General features: G+C 47.8%; 1 protein-coding gene, 2 long non-coding RNA genes and 7 other non-coding genes across 10 annotated transcripts; 9 read left to right on the plus strand and 1 right to left on the minus strand.

Moving 5' to 3' along the window:
• Window positions 1-3938: 3938 nt before the first annotated feature.
• LOC118225271 (ras-related protein Rab-39A-like) lies at window positions 3939-8462 on the minus strand. Its single transcript, XM_035413444.1, has 2 exons — window positions 7676-8462; window positions 3939-4769 (listed from the first exon to the last, which is right to left on the minus strand). The coding sequence occupies exons 1-2, from the start codon at window positions 7888-7890 to the stop codon at window positions 4343-4345; spliced, it is 642 nt and encodes a 213-aa protein (XP_035269335.1). The 5' UTR covers window positions 7891-8462; the 3' UTR covers window positions 3939-4342.
• Window positions 8463-12435: 3973 nt separating this feature from the next.
• LOC118215591 lies at window positions 12436-12570 on the plus strand. Its single transcript, XR_004762851.1, has one exon. It is a non-coding gene; the product is annotated as a small nucleolar RNA SNORA16B/SNORA16A family (small nucleolar RNA).
• Window positions 12571-12854: 284 nt separating this feature from the next.
• Window positions 12855-15035, plus strand: LOC118225282. Its single transcript, XR_004764797.1, has 4 exons — window positions 12855-12965; window positions 13518-13617; window positions 14173-14282; window positions 15017-15035. It is a non-coding gene; the product is annotated as an uncharacterized LOC118225282 (long non-coding RNA).
• On the plus strand, window positions 13254-13390 carry LOC118215585. Its single transcript, XR_004762850.1, has one exon. It is a non-coding gene; the product is annotated as a small nucleolar RNA SNORA16B/SNORA16A family (small nucleolar RNA).
• LOC118215575 lies at window positions 13667-13750 on the plus strand. Its single transcript, XR_004762848.1, has one exon. It is a non-coding gene; the product is annotated as a small nucleolar RNA SNORD103/SNORD85 (small nucleolar RNA).
• Window positions 14789-14925, plus strand: LOC118215581. The gene has a single exon (XR_004762849.1). It is a non-coding gene; the product is annotated as a small nucleolar RNA SNORA16B/SNORA16A family (small nucleolar RNA).
• LOC118225278 lies at window positions 15027-17693 on the plus strand. Its single transcript, XR_004764795.1, has 6 exons — window positions 15027-15100; window positions 15562-15625; window positions 16157-16203; window positions 16720-16781; window positions 17171-17226; window positions 17593-17693. It is a non-coding gene; the product is annotated as an uncharacterized LOC118225278 (long non-coding RNA).
• On the plus strand, window positions 15150-15233 carry LOC118215568. Its single transcript, XR_004762847.1, has one exon. It is a non-coding gene; the product is annotated as a small nucleolar RNA SNORD103/SNORD85 (small nucleolar RNA).
• On the plus strand, window positions 15844-15973 carry LOC118215621. Its single transcript, XR_004762861.1, has one exon. It is a non-coding gene; the product is annotated as a small nucleolar RNA SNORA44 (small nucleolar RNA).
• LOC118215629 lies at window positions 17447-17520 on the plus strand. Its single transcript, XR_004762863.1, has one exon. It is a non-coding gene; the product is annotated as a small nucleolar RNA SNORD99 (small nucleolar RNA).
• Window positions 17694-18221: the final 528 nt, after the last annotated feature.

Consider the following 18221-nt stretch of genomic DNA (forward strand, 5'->3'; position numbering starts at 1 on the left):
AATACTGTAAGCCTAACACAAGAGGGCGCACATTACAATCAACATAAGCCGCAGGCTTCTAGGAAGCCTGTGGGTTAACCCTGTTTCTCTGACTGGGTATGAGATATGTCATCTCAGTGTCATTCTCAACACCCCAAACATGAAAACAATGGAGCTTAAAAAACAAAACAAACCCTGCTACCACTGAGCATCGACACTTTGGGCCAAAATAATGACAATTCGGTTCAAATATTTCTTTCTATGGTTCAGATCCTGTTGGATCCCCCTGACAAAGCTTTACATTGTCCCCAAAGACGTTGCAGTATAATGTTGAGAGAACATTACAGTAATATTTTTCAGAGTGCATCAGTAGGAGGCCAGTTCAGAACCCAGTGTCTATCACAGAGGTGAAGAGGTAAAGACCTTGAGCGGTTTCCATGGAGATTGTCATGCTGCCACTGTGACATCATAGAGGGCTGAAGTTCAGTGCTGAAAATGACCAGGATGCTTCCTAACCTATGAGCATCAGTGTGATCGCAGGAGTTTGTAGACATGTCATTTTAGGTCAATCAGTCACGTGTCATTTCCTGTCACCAAATATAATAGTTTAATTAATTGTTTGCAGGGTTGCAAAAAGGAGCAGGAGCAATGTTGCAATAAACTGGATTTGCACACATTATATCATAAAAAGGTGGAAAAAAAACAAAAGGATGACAATGTAGGATAGTGTCAAATATAATACAGACTATTACTGTGACTAGCAGCTTGGCTGAGATTGCAGGTTAGTGATTATGGAGACAAGGCTAGCCAAAAGACCTCCAGTGATCACACTGATTAACTGTTCCATCTCTCTCTCTCTCTCTCTCTCTCTCTCTCTCTGCATGAGGCTGCTGACAGCACTGGGTTTTTTTTTTCATATTAATGATATTAATAGAACACTAACATGACCATACAGCCAGTGAGAAAGGCCCGAGACAGGGGGAACTATGAATCTGATTGGCAGCTTGCCTGCCGACCAAGCTGCCTGAAACTGAGAGCATGTGCTTTATTTGGCTTGGAGGTGAGAAGAACAGACCTCTGCAAATGAATAAACGGACGGACCAAATGTAAGGCAGCCAGCTGGCGTAACGAGAGCGGCCCTTCACACAAGCAGCCCGACGCGAGTCACCGGCCACTGGATTTAAAAAAACAACAACCAAAAAAAGAAAACAACTGCTGTTATTGTCAGGCAGCCCAGGTTTTCTGGAAGGTTCTGAGTCTCCAAAATGCAAGCCTCGGTTTCTGCGCTTCCGTAGAAAATTCCAGAAATGGCTGAGCCATTGGGGACAGTAGCCATGGAAACCCAGGGCAATGGTCTCTCTCTCTCTCTCTCTCTCTCTGTGGGGGAGGGAGCTAGCTTTATGAGCGAATGATGCACTGGGCATGTGCAGTAGCCCACAGAATCTCTCCACTTGTCCACCAATCAGACACGAGCACGGGTGTGATACAGCAGCACAGTGCAACCCACTGCAAATGGAATCTAGAATACTAACGCAGTCCAAAATGTGTTACACACTCCAAAACATCACATGAGGTCACAGTTGACCGTGGCTTCCCGAAAGCGGGCCATGTACTGGCAGGAAAGAAAGGAATCTGGTTTTCAGGAAGGTTCAAAGGTCACCAGCAGAGAACCACTGAGGCAGCAAATAGCAGAGGAGATTTTCGGTTGACTGAAACTGAAAGCGAAACGAAGTTGTGACCAGGTCTTGACCAGGTCCTAAAGTGCTGTGGAAATGTTATTGTGATTTAGGAGTCACTCCCGGGGTGTAGTCGTGTTCTTCACTGCTCCCTTTGGGCCCTTTCTCAGCCGCTGCTCCTCGCCCTCGTTAGTGCACGTCTTCCTGTTGTTTTTCCCGTCGGTTCAGCCGCGGAGAGGGAGTGGCGTCGCCATGGTAACCGGGTCAACCCGACACACCGCGGGCAGACAACGGCGGGAGACCTTTGGACCCGGAGCGCCCCCCCCCCCCCCCCCCCCCCCGGCGCCCCCCCGCCCCCCCCCCCCGCTGTGTTCCCAGGGGCAGGCGAGGACAGCTGGCTCCCACCACTGCAGGAGGATCTGAGCGCGCCACACCCCATTCCCCTCATAGTTACACTGAGGCGCTGTCCCCGATCCACCAGGGAGCCCCGCCCAGCCCAGCCCCCCCCCCCCCCCACCCCCTACCCCCCGCTGCGCTTCCATACCTGGCACACAGCCACCCATACAGGTGAGACTCCGCCCAGCCCCCCCCCCCCCGCCCCTGTGCTTCCATACCTGGCACACAGTCACCCATACAGGTGAGACTCCGCCCAGCCCCCGCCCCTGCGCTTCCATACCTGGCACACAGCCACCCATACAGGTGAGACTCCGCCCAGCCCCCGCCCCCGCCCCTGCGCTTCCATACCTGGCACACAGCCGCCCATACAGGTGAGATACCTGCAGCACCACAGCCACCTGTCACTTGAGCCCCAGGGGCCCGCTGGAGGTCTGCGAATGAGCGACAGACCTCAACCGCAACTCCTGGGAGGTTATGGGGTACCCTCTCTTTGGGGGACCCTGTTTCTCGGGTGAGATTCCAGTCCCCGGAGCTCCCTGCACTAGCAGGTGTCAATTCGGTTTGGTATCCCCAAATTTGTCTGCCCAGGTGTAAATGAACCACCGCGCTATTCTGAGAAAAAAACCTGTGAACCTTTCGCGTTTTCCTGACTGAGTGTTGCCAAGAAACAGAGCATCAACGCAGCTTAGGCAAACAGGCACTGATGAAACATTACACAAACACTGTGATTATCGTTATTGAGTCACCTGACGAGGACCTTGTGATCCAAACCCTGCTCACAGGTTAAGGTGAGTCACGTGGGAGGGCGATAACAGCACTGGCGCACTCTTCACCTTATATTTATATAGCGCCTTTTAGGATCTGAAAGTGCAGCCCCCTCCTGGACACACACGACACACACGGCCACCAGTATTCACCTTTCAGACAGAAAGTATGTGTGTGTGTGTGTGTGGCAGCAGGCAGCTCGTGTGTGTGTGCATGCGTGTGTGTGGGTGTGTGTGTGTGTGTGTGTGTGGGGGGGGTGTGATCTGGCTGACTCACGATCATTCATCTGGAGGAAATCTGGTCATTCCAATACAACCAGCCTGACTCACGCCATCTAAACAAGGCCTCACAGGTTAACAGCAGTGAAAACACTGAGCTGAATATACTGAGCTGAATCAGGGTTCAGTTAGAGATCAACATGAGCAGGACAGAGCACGGGGTGGTTTATATACTGAGCTGAATCAGGGTTCAGTTAGAGATCAACATGAGCAGGACAGAGCGCGGGGTGGTTTATATAGACCTGGGTTACAGGTGGCTCGGTAGTGCAGGTAGACTCCAGAACACAGACGGCTCCAGGTGAATAAGATGCCATAAAACTGCTCTAAGACAGGTATCATTAAGATTAAAAATTGTCAAGTCATCTTGACGGACTGAACAGCGTGCAGTGCATTATGGAAGCAATCGACATTTTGGCTTGTGTGCACATAAACAGCTTGTACCAACATCGCCACATTGGGGGGTTGGGGAATGATTAAAAAAACAGCACTGTTTAGATACGATGTGCAAGCTCTTCTGTACAGACACTCTGACCTCCCCTCTCCAGTCGGTGTAATGGTACAGTCCAAACTGCCGGGGGATTACAGCTCGGTGTATTCAGGTCAGATCACTGGAGACAGTCAGACACAGGAGGGGGAGCACCACCGCACCCTGACCCCACAGCGTCCGCTCACCTGACACGAGGCGCTCGCAAGTCCCGTACAGCCAAGAGCACCAGAAGAGGCGTCGAGATGTTCCCTCCAAAGTTTTTATCCCCAAAAACGGGGAGCTCGTCTCCACCGGACGACTGTCTGACCCCAGACCGGCTCATCGCGGGGACAAGGTCGCAGCCGCGCCTTGTCCCCACGGGGGCGCACAGGTGAGGACCCCAGGCCACAGATTAAGGAGCACGGGGCTCGCCCCACACTGTCACGCGTGACACACGCGTGAGGCTCAGCAGGAGAAGCATGGAGACGCAGGCCTCCGGGCTGCTGAGGCCCTGTCGCAGGATGATGATGATGATGATGATGTCACAGGACCGAGGCCTTGGCGCTGGATGATGATGTCACAGGACAGAGGCCTTGTCGCAGGATGATGATGTCACAGGACGATGATGTCACAGGACAGAGGCCCAGTGCGGAACAGGAAGCAGAGGGTGCAAAGGGGGTGAACAGTGTCGAGAGGGTGTGAGTCGAAACACTGCGGGGGGGGTGGCAAGGGGCGTGGCACGAGGGCGTGGCACAGGGGCGTGGCACAGGGGCGTGGCCCGCTCAGCACTGGCACTTGCTCTCGGGCGCCGGCTCCTCGTCGGCGGGCAGCAGGATCTTGCCGTTGAAGCCGCTCTTGACGCCGTCCCAGCCGTCGCGCGTGGCGATCTCGCCGGAGCGCATCAGCTCGTACACGTCCCGCGCCAGCATCTGGAAGGCCCGCTCCACGTTGCTGTTGCTCTTGGCCGACGTCTCCACGTAGCGCACGCCCAGCGCCGCCGCCAGACGCTCCGCCTCCTCCCGCGGCACCCGCCGCTCCCGCCCCAGGTCGCTCTTGTGGCCAATCAGGAGGAAGACCATGTGGTGCGGCAGCACGTGCTCGCTCACCTCCCGGTGCCAGTCGCGCACGTGCTCAAACGACTTGCGATTGGTCAGGTCGAACACCAGGAGCCCGCCCACCGAGTTCCGGTAGTAGGAGGTTGTGATTGACCTGAAAAGAGGGGGGTATGGGGGGGGGGGGGGGGGGGGGGGGGGGGGGGTAAAAAGGTAGTACATGGTGAATATGACTGAGACTACTGATATCACCTAAGTACATGAATATATATTTATGTGTGTGTGGGCACATGCGTGTGTGTGTGTGTGCGCCAGTGTGCGTGTGTGTGTGCTGTGTGCATAATTAGCACTAAAATATGGAAACACCAATGAGAAATGACTCAAGAGGGCATTGGGCCCGTGTATAAAGAACTATGCGGGAGGAACACGCCTCCACTTTTCCTCCAGACCAGACAGTCAGCCCCCCCCCCCCCCCCCAGCCCCCCCCCCCATGTTTAGCTGACAAAGATGTGGAAAAAGCCGTGTCTCAGGCGCCAGTACCATCACCAAACACAACATGCTTACAGTACACAGCGGCTGCTTGTGGGTTCATGCAGGCGATGGAGACGCGACAGAAGCGCTAACATAGCGCATAACCGCCTGACACGTATCCCCGCACTACAGAAACGGGGGTGTAACAGGGGCGTCTGGGGAACAGGGGCAAAATCAAGATTAGGGGGCATGAAAATCCCCTGACGCGCTTCTGAGAAGCTCAAACTCTGAGCTTAACCACCGCCGCGGCGCTACAAATGCTAATCCTTCGCAGTGCACCTCAGCCTGAAGATAGGCCCCGTCCTCTTTGCTAGGTTTCAGGCTTAGCTCAGGGGTTAGCCTCGTACTAGCACAACTGAGCTTTAACAAATAAAACACACGTTTCATGTGAAACTGAGCTATGTGCTGAATTACTGAAACATCAAAAAGTGTGTTGATATTTAGAATATTGTGATCCACAGTACCCTTCATATGACATGATATGGCATGCACTGAAAACATTCTTGTGTTTTTCATTTTTCATATTAACAGGTTTCCTGCATTCCCTGCTTTTCATCAAGATACATCAAATAAAAACTCCTTAAATAAGTCATTTGACACCATTTGACTTTAGTGAAAGCGTGAATGTTCCGCGCAGTCGGATCAGAAGCACACCTTGTTCTGTGATGTGAAAGCTGAAAATGACAGAGCCAGACGCTGACGCGATCCGCGGCGCGAGCATAGCGCGAGAACGAGGCGTTGAAAAGGGCATCCCAGCCTCCCAGCCTCCCCCGCGGTGCAAGACTAGAGTCAAGACTCTGTTCGCGGGCCTGTGTGCTGTCCTCCATGGACTTCCTTATTAAACATGCATGTTCATGGGCCTTTGTTGTGGTTATAGGCCTGCGGTTAGGTTTTTTTCTGTTAAAAGTAATTACAGGAAAGTTCTTATGCCATAGCTGCTTCACACCCAACCCACGAATTCTGAGTGCTGGCTGCTACTGCCGTATGAAGCAATGCTCTTTTTCCGGTCAGTATTGCAACCATGCTTGAATTAGAATGTACGGTTATCGGGCATTTGTAACGAATAGTCGAAATGGGGAAAGGTCTATGGGTCTGGTTCTACCTCAGGCGAGGATCTACCCGTGTGAGTGCACAAACGAGCCAACCATGTTCACAGACACTAGAAGTGTACAGCTACGGTTATGTTAACGATGCAACGACGAGCCATGATCATGCGAAGGCATTCGCTGGCGCATTTAACCACGCTGACCACAAGTGAAGCCCGTTCCTCTTCCTGTTCTGTGCAAGAAATAACATTGCAGCGGGCCACGCGCCAGACATCTCAACGTGAACGTAAAATCCACGCCACTTTGTATAGGCTGTTAGTCGATTTGGTGAGAACGGAAAATCCTAACGATGCGACCTTCCCTTGGGTATCATTTACATAGACGAAGACTGCAGAAATTGAAACAGAAATGATAGGGACTACAGAATAATATTGTTTTGGCTGTCATTTACAGAAAAGGTACCGTGTGTGTCAGATTGCCAGCCTACGGGCTATTGGTCAGAAAAACAAAGAATTCAAAGGAGTGATTCAGATTCTAGCTGTATTTACTGAAAAACTGGCATTCATAGCATTTTGCTTAAACTGGTAAATGTATGTCGTCCTGCTGTAGGTCGGGTCACGCTGAATAGATGGGCTTGAAGAATTGCTACAGCTGAAAGTAACGACTTACTTCCAACGGTGGTAAAATATCAACCGTGGAGGTCACCGCTGACCCATATTTGAATAAACGGTTATTTTGAGGTTGTCCCGCTCATAAGGAAGGTTGGCTGTTAGATAATTGTCTCGAGGCGAAACAGACGCCTCTGCGGAAGGGGGGTGGGGGTGATGTGTTGGTAACGAACGTGCGGTTTCTCCTTCGAAGCGCCGAGTGCCTTGCTTATTGTGTCATATTGTGTCACAGCAGCCACGCTTCTATACCAAACACGAATTAAGCAGGAAATTAGCCTGAGCGATGGATTTAGCGCGCGCTAATTTGGTAACAGGCACAATGTATCAGCGCGTATCAGGACTGAACACTGTGCTTCTGTAGAGGGCAGATAATCCCCACCCATCCCCTAAACTGCACGTCTGCAGTAGCCTATATATGTTACCTGCATGTGTGAGTTGTATGGTAGTATCTGTCGTCGACAAATAAGACGACTCAACTTGAAAATGTCGTGGAGAGCTGTAAGGCTATACCAGCTCCTTACGAGTCTACGTCTCTACCACTTGCAGTCAATGCATTGATGCTGAAGCGCGACGCGCGGAATATCACTGCACTTAGAAGCGAAAGTGCAGTGACCTCATTTCCCAGTGCTCTTCTACAGATGAATTTCATACTTTCTCGTTCAAAAAGGAAACCATTCAACACTTTCCCGAAGTGTATATTTTATGGATTAGTGCGTTATGGTTTTTCTCCAATGCCTTAATGCTGACACATTTTCGACACAGCCACACAACAGTACATCATTTTACGCCCTGGTAGACAATATAGAAGAGTGCATCACCTGAACCTCTCTTGGCCGGCGGTGTCCCAAAGCTGGAGCTTAATTTTCACCCCAGGTTCGATGTCAAGCGAGCGCGCGTAGAAATCCACTCCGACCGTCGGGTCCGCCACATCGCTGTACACACCGTCGGTGAAGCGTTTGAGCAAGGACGATTTCCCCACCGTCGAGTCCCCTAGCAAGATGATCCTGAACTGATATTGCCACAGAACATCCATGGCATGACTGTACCGACACAAAACCAGGTATAACGCGCAAACAAGCAGCGTATGTGCCGCGTTCTGGCTGCCGTGCCGAGCGCGCGATAAAGATAGCCAGGTTGTCCTGAAGACTGTAGAAGACGGCTGTGCGCGAGAGAGCTGTAGTCATGTGATAGGTTTTGATATGTCTTATCTTGTGAAGAAGGTGGCACCTATTGGGGAAGTAGAAGACCTGGACCACAGTAAATGTAATTTCAGATCCTCCAGAAAGCAGTCGTATAAACGAAAAATTAGAATCAATCTTATCTGTTCTTCAGAGTGATTTACCTACAATAAATTACCGCAACACCTAACACTGTAGCACGCGCATAGGCAGGGCAGAGCAGTACATGCAACTGTACCTTTACCAGAAAATGTTCATCGCATGTTTGATGTGTCTGTGTGAAGTGGTTATGTGTGACTTATGCATTCGTTCATCTGAATACCGAGAGGATCTTTCTGCAGTCCGGAAGCTAAGGCTTTCCAAGGGCTTATTTTTAGCATCCACTACCTCATGTAAATCGACCCTGCGTGAAATTCTCCTCACTTCTTCCTCTGACTCCCTCTTAATCCTCTCCTCAGTGAATCTGAGTTTTAACTTCTTTTCGGCCGAATTGTTGTCAACAATTTTTTTCATGTGATTTGATTTTATTCCGCGCGCATATCTGCTTTTTTTTAAACATGAAGATTAAATACGTTTGGGAGATGCCAGGTGCTGTAGTATGATGGACACATACACTGTTCGCATCCTCTGCAGTGTGCTGCGGGAGATCCACAGATTTACATCCATTTTGTATAGACCTGTCAGTAAGCTGTCTTCCGTCGGAGGACACGTGGGGAGCGGCACGCGCTTGTGGAGTACAGGCTCACAGCCAGCGTTCGGCGCGACTGTCTTCGGGTATAATTCGGATTCTCATTACACTGTTCTGTTTCTCACTGGTTTCTGCTTGTGTGCACATAGATCCCGTTTATCAGGAGATTCCAGCCAGCAGCTTGTGATTCAGGTGGATATTTTAAATATGCGATGCAATGAGAAAGAGAGCAATAACGCATTAAGTCCGCTAATATAAGATTGACAAAATAAAATCTGTACAGAATCAACAAAAACTGTGCCAACCGCCTTATATGCACAAGGGTATTGATACACTGTAAAGCTGAAAAGTGCATTGCATAACAGGACATTAACCCACACTGACATTCTCGTGCCTGACGGGTCAAACTGAACAGCGATTGGTTAGTAGTTGGTTGGGAGACTTTAGTTGCCACAGTGTCCCCTCAGTTTTAATTTCTCGCCTGACAGACAGTGTCCCGACTCCCTTTCAGCAGTGCGTTCCCATCACCGCACTCGACGAGACGCGAACTAAGAAAATGCACTGCTCTTCCTGTGGTTGATGCAGAGGAAATACTGCCCCCTACTGGCTAATCAGCCCCACTGCCAGCAGAAACCTGGTTTTCTTTCAGGAAGGTCTTACACCACCTGGCCGTTACCTGAGCTAACCATGCCCAGCTGTGCTTAGCTTCAGCATCCTCCCAGGTGTAGGATGGCACCTGGCAGTGCTTATTTATGAAAGGTGCATAAGGGCACGAACTAAGCCATGGGGGCAGTTTGGACTTCTAGAGGCTGTTGTGGCTCCTGTGTGGTAATATACAATTACCACACAATACAAATGGGTTGTGCTCTTATTTTAGCCCTTTGGTTGAAAAGCATAGGTGCATAGATCTAAGGAATTATAACAATAATATGAATATACAATTGGCATATTTACTTGTTATTTTGCCTGTGTTACAATTTCCTCACTAAAAAAAAAAAAAACAAGAAACTATAGCCCTTTTTTCCATAGTTAAGTCCACTCTGCCATTACTGGTTATTAAATTATTTTTAATATCTAATAATATACTTTCAAACCTGTTTGTTTAAATACCATACATATGAGCTTTGTTATGCTTTAACCACTGCTAACTAAAATGAACATATTTAGTGCAGTAGGCTTAATCACTGCTGTTATTACAGACAAAATCCAATATAAGAGCAAGAAAAAACATGTCAGCAGCAGCTGTCAGAGTTCAGAACCTGATTGGCTTCCTTCACAAACATGAGCATAGGTATTACGAGCCATAATGGCATCGCCAATGACTGATAAGGACTGGCCGTCTGACCCTTGTAAGCACTAAATTAGCGTATTTGGTAATGGCTGTGTTGGAAAACATGGGAGCCACAGTTTACCCCCCTGAGGTGTGGGCCATTTGCAGATAACCTTGCTTGTCTACCACCTAATCCAGTTAAATTCACTTCATTTAATATGCAGTACCTTTGTGTTATATTCTATTATATCCTAGTATTGACTTTTTCCGTCATTTGTTGATTTTTTTGTTTTTGTTTATCTGTACTTGTTCCTTTATTATATTAAACAACCTATTTTAAAACATTTTAAGACATGCCTGCATTTATTTTTCAACTTACAAAAGTACGGTGGAAAAAATTGAACTCTTAAAAATTCCACAGACAGTAGTTTATAATGTGGCAGAACTTGGTGATGACGGCAGTGGTAATGAACCCAGTTCCTGGAGATCTACCATCCTGCAGGTTTTCATTTCAACCCTAATTTGGCACATCTGACTCCACTAATTAGCATTTTAACCAGATGTCTAGCTGTTGAATGAGGTGTGCTTTGGTAGGGTGAGAGTGAAAACCTGCAGGGTGGTAGATCTCCAGGAACAAGGTTGGTTACCACTGTATTTCAGGGTGGACCAGTGGACCGTAATACAGACACAATATTTGTGCAAAGCCATTAACTGCTTGTCTGATAATACGGCTTATTCTTGAGCAATGCACCCCTCTGACATTTACACTTGCACACAGCACATGCGCGCGCACACACACATACACACACTCACACTCACACTCACACACAGGCACACGCATACACACACACTCATACACAGGCACGCACACACACACACAATCACATCACATCACATCAATCATGTTCTAGCAGAGATACTCAAGTTTTATCTTTTTGACAAGATTTTAATGTTTTTGGTCTAATGCGTTGTGAGCACTCACATTGTTAAATAAATTGTAAAATAAATTTATATTAAGACTAAATTAAGCAAGACGAGCAGTAAAAACAGCAATATAAAATCCGGGATATTGGTAAGCAATTTTGCAAACGCGAGGAGTACCGACGACCCAACCACAAGAATGCAGGGCACCTCGGAATTAAACTGTAGTTCACTGTTCGTTGGAAATTTCCCCTGCTGCACCCTAGCGCATGCCACTTCCGCTGACGTACGGCTCCGCCGCGCGCTATTTACAAGCATAGACGTATATGTCTATGGTTACAAGTGAGTGAGGCGTACGCTGGGAAACAAAGCTCTTCAATAGATAATTGGAATCACTGAACTGTCATAAGGTGTGCGCTTTATATATAATCTAGTTAGTAGAATTTTAATGTAATTCAATTTGTTTATAATTCAGCAGCTGCACTTGTTTTCCAGCCTCTTTGCCGGCGTTATAAAAAAATGGACAGCATTTCCCATAATGCTGTGTTTCCCCATCAACCGCGTTAACCAATCAATGAGAAGAAAACTGCTCATAAGTGCACCCGGAGCGTTTTCACGTCCTTTCCTGTTTGTGCTAGGAAGCAGAATGGTACGTAGCTAAATGGTCGCTACGAAATCTAGAAACATCTCTTTTTATGTGCGTCTTAAAGTAGTCTTTACCATATGGTAGTAATGTATTCCATGTAGGAAGGTTAGACATGTTTAAATTAGTGTGGTACTTAAAGTGGAGCGTCTACGAAATTTGTTTAAACCTAGCTGGAGGGATGAAAGTAACTTGTTGGCTGCTCCGTGCTACGTAATCCACGAGGTAGTAACTTAAGGAATTGCTTATGAAGCTGGATAATTCTGTTTTCGCATGGTACGTATTGTACCCTAATTGTACCTTACGGTGTGGTTAGATTGCTACTACTAGTTTAAGTCTCTGTTACTGAAGGTCTTTGCGACTAGCACAAGTCCGCTAGCAGCATGCAAGATTTTTTTTAAACGCAGTTCTTGTACACGAATTTCACCATTGAATTAATGCAAGTTGCCCGTTTAGAGTGGTTGAATTGAGCATTTGTTTAAATACGTGGCGGTGTTGTAGAGAGGTTAAACGGTTGACTCTGCATCTGAGGTTGCTGGTTGAACTCGTGTATGACAGTTAATTTGTACTGTTGAGCAAGTTACTTAAATTTAGGGATGTTATTTAGTTTTCATTATATTGATAAAGGAGCTACTAATTTGCAGGCTTAATGTCTCTGGAGGACAGTAGTATTTGGCTTTATTGCTTGTATGCGCTTATGACTTGTGTAAGTCCAACTTAACTTCTGGCTTTTAGGGTCTGAAATCATATTTCCTCATAGAGAAAATTTTGGAAAACCATTGCTGTCATCGGACTTGCTTCTGTATAATATCCAGATGTATAAAATGTTTTTATTTTTTTATTATGGGAAGCTCTGGTTTGGGGTTGTCTGTAGTTCTATTGGCCCTTATTGGAGCCATGCCCATTCTCCTGTAGTGGGCCTGTTCAAAGAGGAGCCAAAAGTGCCACTTTTCCCAACGGTGGCTGCTCAGTTTCTATGGTAACTGACAGCGACTTTAAGGGAAAGGACACGCCTTTTAGAACAGTAGCATTCTCTCGTGCTTGACCAGTGTAGATTCTCATTGTTGCTAAGCATTTCTTAATTGATCAGTTCCTGATGTGTTGTTAATTCTCATGGTTTCTGATTTAATGACCTAAAAGCAGCCGCCTTGTGACTTGAGCAGGGTTTTGAAGCCACGTTGGCCAGGACAGAGAAAATGAGCTTTTATAAAGAGCCCTGTAACGAGAGCCCCTTTCTGCTCAGCCTTATCCGTCAGGCTTGTTTGAGCCTTTAACCTTGCCCGCTGTTTTGCTGTAATTACGCTGCTCTTCTCTAGGTTTCCTGCGGCCCAAATATCGAAGCTTATTTGCCCGACCGGCCAGACCTTTGGCCTTTCTCTGCAGACGGGGATGCGTAGCCACTGGGAAGGTAAGATTGAATCTGGAGTCACCTGGTGGCCTTGGGTTCGAATCCATAATTCATAATATTAGGCTTTATTGCTGATCATCCCATCCTGTTGGCACGCAGAAGCTCCTGTATATCTGCTTGGGACTCCTGCAAGTCCCACTACCTTTGGTGCCATTTTAGTCTGAAAAATGTCCTGATTAATCTGAAAAACTCCTCTTGCTGTAACCTAGCTTGCTTCAGTATAATATCCAGATGTATAAAATGAATTTTTAAAATGAATGAGCTCTGGTTAGGGGTAGTCTGTAGGCTGTTGGCCCTTATCGAAGTCACTCCCATTCTCCTGTAGTGGGCGTGGTCAACAAGGCGCCGAAAGTGACACTTTTACCGACGGTCGCTGCTCAGTTTCTATGGTAACTGTGACAGCAACATTAAGGAAAAGGACACGCCCCTTAGACCAGGAGCATTCTCTCTTGTGCTTGAAGAGCCACAGTGTGTGCTGGTTCTCATGACTAGCACTATTGCAGGTCCGATTCATTGCTCTGGTGCGATTGCTGATGCCTTGTTGTATTTCAGGTGAGCTGCAGACTGACACCTGGGTGACCAGTGCTTTGTCGTTCCCCTGAGATGAGGGTGAAGATGAGACTCGTGTGATCCCAGAAAGGAGAATGGAACTGTAAGTGGTCCTTACTGATAGAGGAACTACATTTCCCACAATGCCCTTGCCTGGCGGTGATGACACACTTGCCCTCACTGAGAGCTTGTCTCCATTATGAGAACCTCTTTGTACTCAATTTATCTGAGCCAGGCTTGTTTAAGGAGAGCTTTTTTAAATGGGGAAATGCTTTGAAATTTTTGGTGCAATCACTAATGGAAGACTGGATCAGATGTATTGCATAATGTATTCCATCTTGGACATTTAAGTTGCAGTAGCCAGTGCACACGCTGGCTTCTGTGCTTTGTTTCAAACACTAAGGCTGTTTTAGGAGTCTGTTCAGTGCTGTGTCCCAGAATCATTTTAACTGGTCGCCTAGCATCACTTTTTACCAGCGGTCGCTGCTTGGTTCTGACGTTGGGTAACCCAATAAGCAACATTGTGCAAAAGGACTCATCACCCCTGATTAGCTTAGCTTTAGCATTAGCAATAGCTCAGCTGTCCTGCATCAAGATTAATTTTCGTGTTGTGTAGCGCCACCTGCTGTCTTGCTAAAGCGATACTGCTCTTCTCTAGGTTCCCTGCTGCCTGAACTGAAGCTCATTTGCCCGACCGGCCCTCAGACCACCCGGTCGGACCCTTGGCCTTGCTCTGCGGACGGGGGGGTGCGCAGGTACAGGGGGAAGGTAAGAGCCTTTGAATGTGTCACTAATTTAAAACTGGAGTCACCTGGAGGCCTTGGGTTCGAATCCCTAAGTCACAGTATGGATCTTGGATCTGAGGTTTATGCATACAGTGAACTGCTCAAGGAAATTCCTGACTTATGGTTTTAATAAGTACTGAGTTTAATTAGTATGGTGGTTCTTAGTATGGGCACTGAATTTGTACTTGTGCAATTTACTTAACCTTAGGGTGTGGATTTTTTATTTACTGATTAACTGCTAATTTGCAAACTAAATGTCTCTTGGGGACACTAGTATTTGGGTCTGTTGCTAACATGCTAAATATCCATTCCCATCAGCTCTTGCATATGTGCTTAAGTCCCACTACCTCTGATGTTTTAGAGAAATCAATGTCCTGGTTTAATCAGGAAAACTCCCCTTTCTGTAATCTAGCTTGCTTCAGTACAATATCCCGATGTATAAAGATTTTTTATTAATGGGCAGCGCTGGTTAGGGGTAGTCTGTAGGCTGTTGGCCCTTATCGAAGTCACTCCCATTCTCCTGTAGTGGGCGTGGTCAACAAGGAGCCGAAAGTGACACTTTTACCGACGGTCGCTGCTCAGTTTCTATGGTAACTGTGACAGCAACATTAAGGAAAAGGACACGCCCCTTTGACCAGGGGCATTCTCTCTTGTGGTTGAGCCACAGAGTTTCTGATTCATTGCTCTGGTGCGATTGCTAATGTCTTGCTCTTTCAGGTGAGCAGCAGACTTGGACTTTGTTCCTCTGAGATGAGGGTGAAGATGAGAAACTCATGTGATCCCAGGAAGGAGTATAGAGCTGTAAGTGGCCCTTACTGGTGGAGGAACTACATTTCCCACAATGCTTTGGCCTGGCAGTGATGACACACTTGCCCTCACTGAGAGCTTGTCTCCATAATGAGAACCTCTTTGTACTCAATTTATCTGAGCCAGGCTTGTTTGTGGAGATCTTTATGAATGGCAAAAGCTTTGAATTTTAGCTGCAGTGGCTAATAGTCTGCATACTACAGTTTCTGCCTACTGCTGTATAAACATTACAGAAGCATGTTTGAGTTTAACTGAAGTTTATCACTTATTTTGTCTGGCCTTTCAGAATAGAATCTCTGACTGTCTCTGTTCTTTGCTTTTTTTTTTTTTCAGTAGCTCTGTATATGAGCATTTGCTACATGCCTGAATGTAGACGTAAGAGATTGTCAGTGAATGTAATGAAGCAGCAGCAGTAGCGTACTGTTAATTAAAGATGGCTGTTCACTCCCTTACAGGCTTACCGAGTCCAGCAGTGTTGCAGTTCCCAGCCCTGGCTGGTGGCTCCATGCTCTTCCTGAGGTGAGGTTATGCTCCAGAAGTCTCAGACGAGGGCACAGCCCAGGTTCAAGCCTGGATCCCCTGTTTTAAAAAGTCAGGTCTTAAATGCCACTAAATGTTTGGATGGCTGTCCTAACGGGTTTATTAGAATGGAACAGTGTGCATTGAACACGTTTAAGCGTTTGAAAATCGGCGTTGAGGCTGTGTTGTGGCCTGTTGTGATGTCCAGCCGGACAGGTACGCATGCTTTCCAAGGATCCGGGCTCTGCTGTAGTCCTGGGTTCTCCAAGAGCGTGCCAGAGAAACGGAGAGACTTTGACTGTCGAAGCTGATCTGTGCCTGTGGCAGTCACTCTACTGTCCCACACCTGTTTACCTGTTTCACTTGTCCCATACCGGTTTTACCTGTCCCACACCTACCTGTTTACCTGTCACATACCTGCAATTAAACACACCTGTGCCTTACCTGTCCCACAGCTGCTCGTAATCACTCGTCCTATACCGTGCTCCATGTAGGCTGTACATGAGCTGATGTTGTTTTTGTTCCATCCAGATGTTGAGAACTGAAGGCTCCAGGTGTTGAGAGGATTGAGCAGCCAGGTAAGCCCTATAGAAAGTTGGTGTTCAGGTTTTGGTGTTACTGGGCCTAATGGACACTGCGTTCTGGCCTGGATGCTGTAGCAGAGTAGAGGCTCCAGTGGCGCCCCCTGGAGGGTGGGGCAGCCATGCATCCAAGGGTGGGGTTCTGGGCGTGGCCCCTGGCTCTCGCTGGGCGTGGCAGAGCAGAGGAGGGCGTCTGACTGTGGGCCTGCACTGTGCCCACCGCATGAATCCAGCTCTCCTACAGCCTCCCTATCAGCCAATCAGCACGCACCCGCTGGCTAATCAGTGAACTTTACACACATTTAGAGCTTTCATTTGGCTCCATGCTCTGCTACAAGATTTGGGAGGGCAGTTGGTTTTTTAGACCAGTGTGAATGGGGAGTCTCAGGTGAATGTGGTGCTGTTTGTGGTGATGTTGAGATGATGCTTGTTGCACTTCATAATTGTCATCAACCTTTTGGAATTGATTGTCTAATTATTTGATATCCAAACTAAAAATTATTGTTCTTGTAGGTGAGGACCACGATTCTTCACCAGAGTGATTCAACGATGCTGACGTGATCCCTGCTGATTTGGTATGTTTTAATTTGATTTATTTTTGTTCAGGTGTCTTGCACAGGTAGAATTTCTACATATATGGATATTTACACTTAATTCACATTGTAGGGTCAGGCAGCTGCGGTTGGCTGGGAGACTGATGCGTTTAGGGTAGAGGACGGTGCGTGTGCAGGTCGTGTGGCTGCTTGGCGCGTGTCTCCGTGCTGGTCTGTGATGTAAACCTTCAGCAGAACTGGACTGAGGAGTGACAGTAGCGGATATGGGGCTGAGACCAGCGGGTGCGTCAGGGCGAGGACGGAACGTTTTAACATTTTAGCGTTCAGAGCCAGTCTCTCGTACCCGTGACCGCACACGCGCGGGTGGGGTGGAGAAACGTGTGCGCTGACCGCCTTTTCTCTCCGTGCAGGTCATGGAGCTCATTTCCAGGGCTTCACGGTCGCTGGTCCTGGGGGAGGGATCTTGGTACGTGTCGCTCTGTGATGTTACCTGTCAGCTTCATTCCTGGGTACTCTTAACCAATACGGGTTTAATTTTCTAAACTGGTGTGGGTCCACCAGAGCTGTTTGAGTCTTATTGGGCTCCAGTTAAACTCTTCCATTTATAAAGATGTAAATATGTACAGTGAGCCACTCATAATGATGAAACTTCAGATCAGATAAGTGAGAGCTGGGAGTGGGTGTGGCCTGGCCGATGATGATACCCTAACTGACTGCAGACTGTTGGATGAAGCTTGCGGATATGGGACTGAGGCTGGAACACACCTGTGTGCGCGTGTGTGTGTACACACTGTCCCTCTTCTCACTAGTTTCTCTTATTTCCCCTCCACAGCTGTTGCTGGGTAACAACACCTCTGGAACGTCAGGATTTTCTGTGTGCGACCTCCACCAGACACTTCCAACATGTCTCGTAATAAACATCAGTAAAGCCAGTCTCTTGTGTGGATTTTCTCAGCCTCACCCAACACACCTCACGCAGGATCTCAAACATTGGAATGGCAGGTATGCCATTTTGCCAAGTTGCGCCTTGGTGGGGGCATGCCCCATGCCTATACAGCACTGAGTTTGGCACTTTTCAGGGTTCCCCACAGAAATAACCAATAACAGCCACAGACACTCAGCCCTTAAAAACATTAAATTCTGTACATTCTCACCCCATTTCAACAGACAGAATTCATAAACAACTTGTCCACACAAAGCCCCAAACTAAGGGGATTTTGCGTTTTCTCCTTATTTTTCCTGCCGCCTATCCCACTAACATCTCCCCTGCAGCACATCTGGTCTACAACCTCCCCAGACATTCCCATGTCACCCCCCTGCTCACTGACCTCCACTGGCTGCCTGTTGTGGCTCGCATCAAATTTAAGACTTTGGTGCTTGCATACCAGGCAGCTAAGGGGTCAGCACCAGGATACATCCAGAGGATCATCAGACCCTACAAACCAGCCAGACCTCTCCGTT

The sequence above is a fragment of the Anguilla anguilla genome, chromosome 1 (assembly GCF_013347855.1).
Source record: "Anguilla anguilla isolate fAngAng1 chromosome 1, fAngAng1.pri, whole genome shotgun sequence".
Taxonomy (NCBI): domain Eukaryota; kingdom Metazoa; phylum Chordata; class Actinopteri; order Anguilliformes; family Anguillidae; genus Anguilla; species Anguilla anguilla.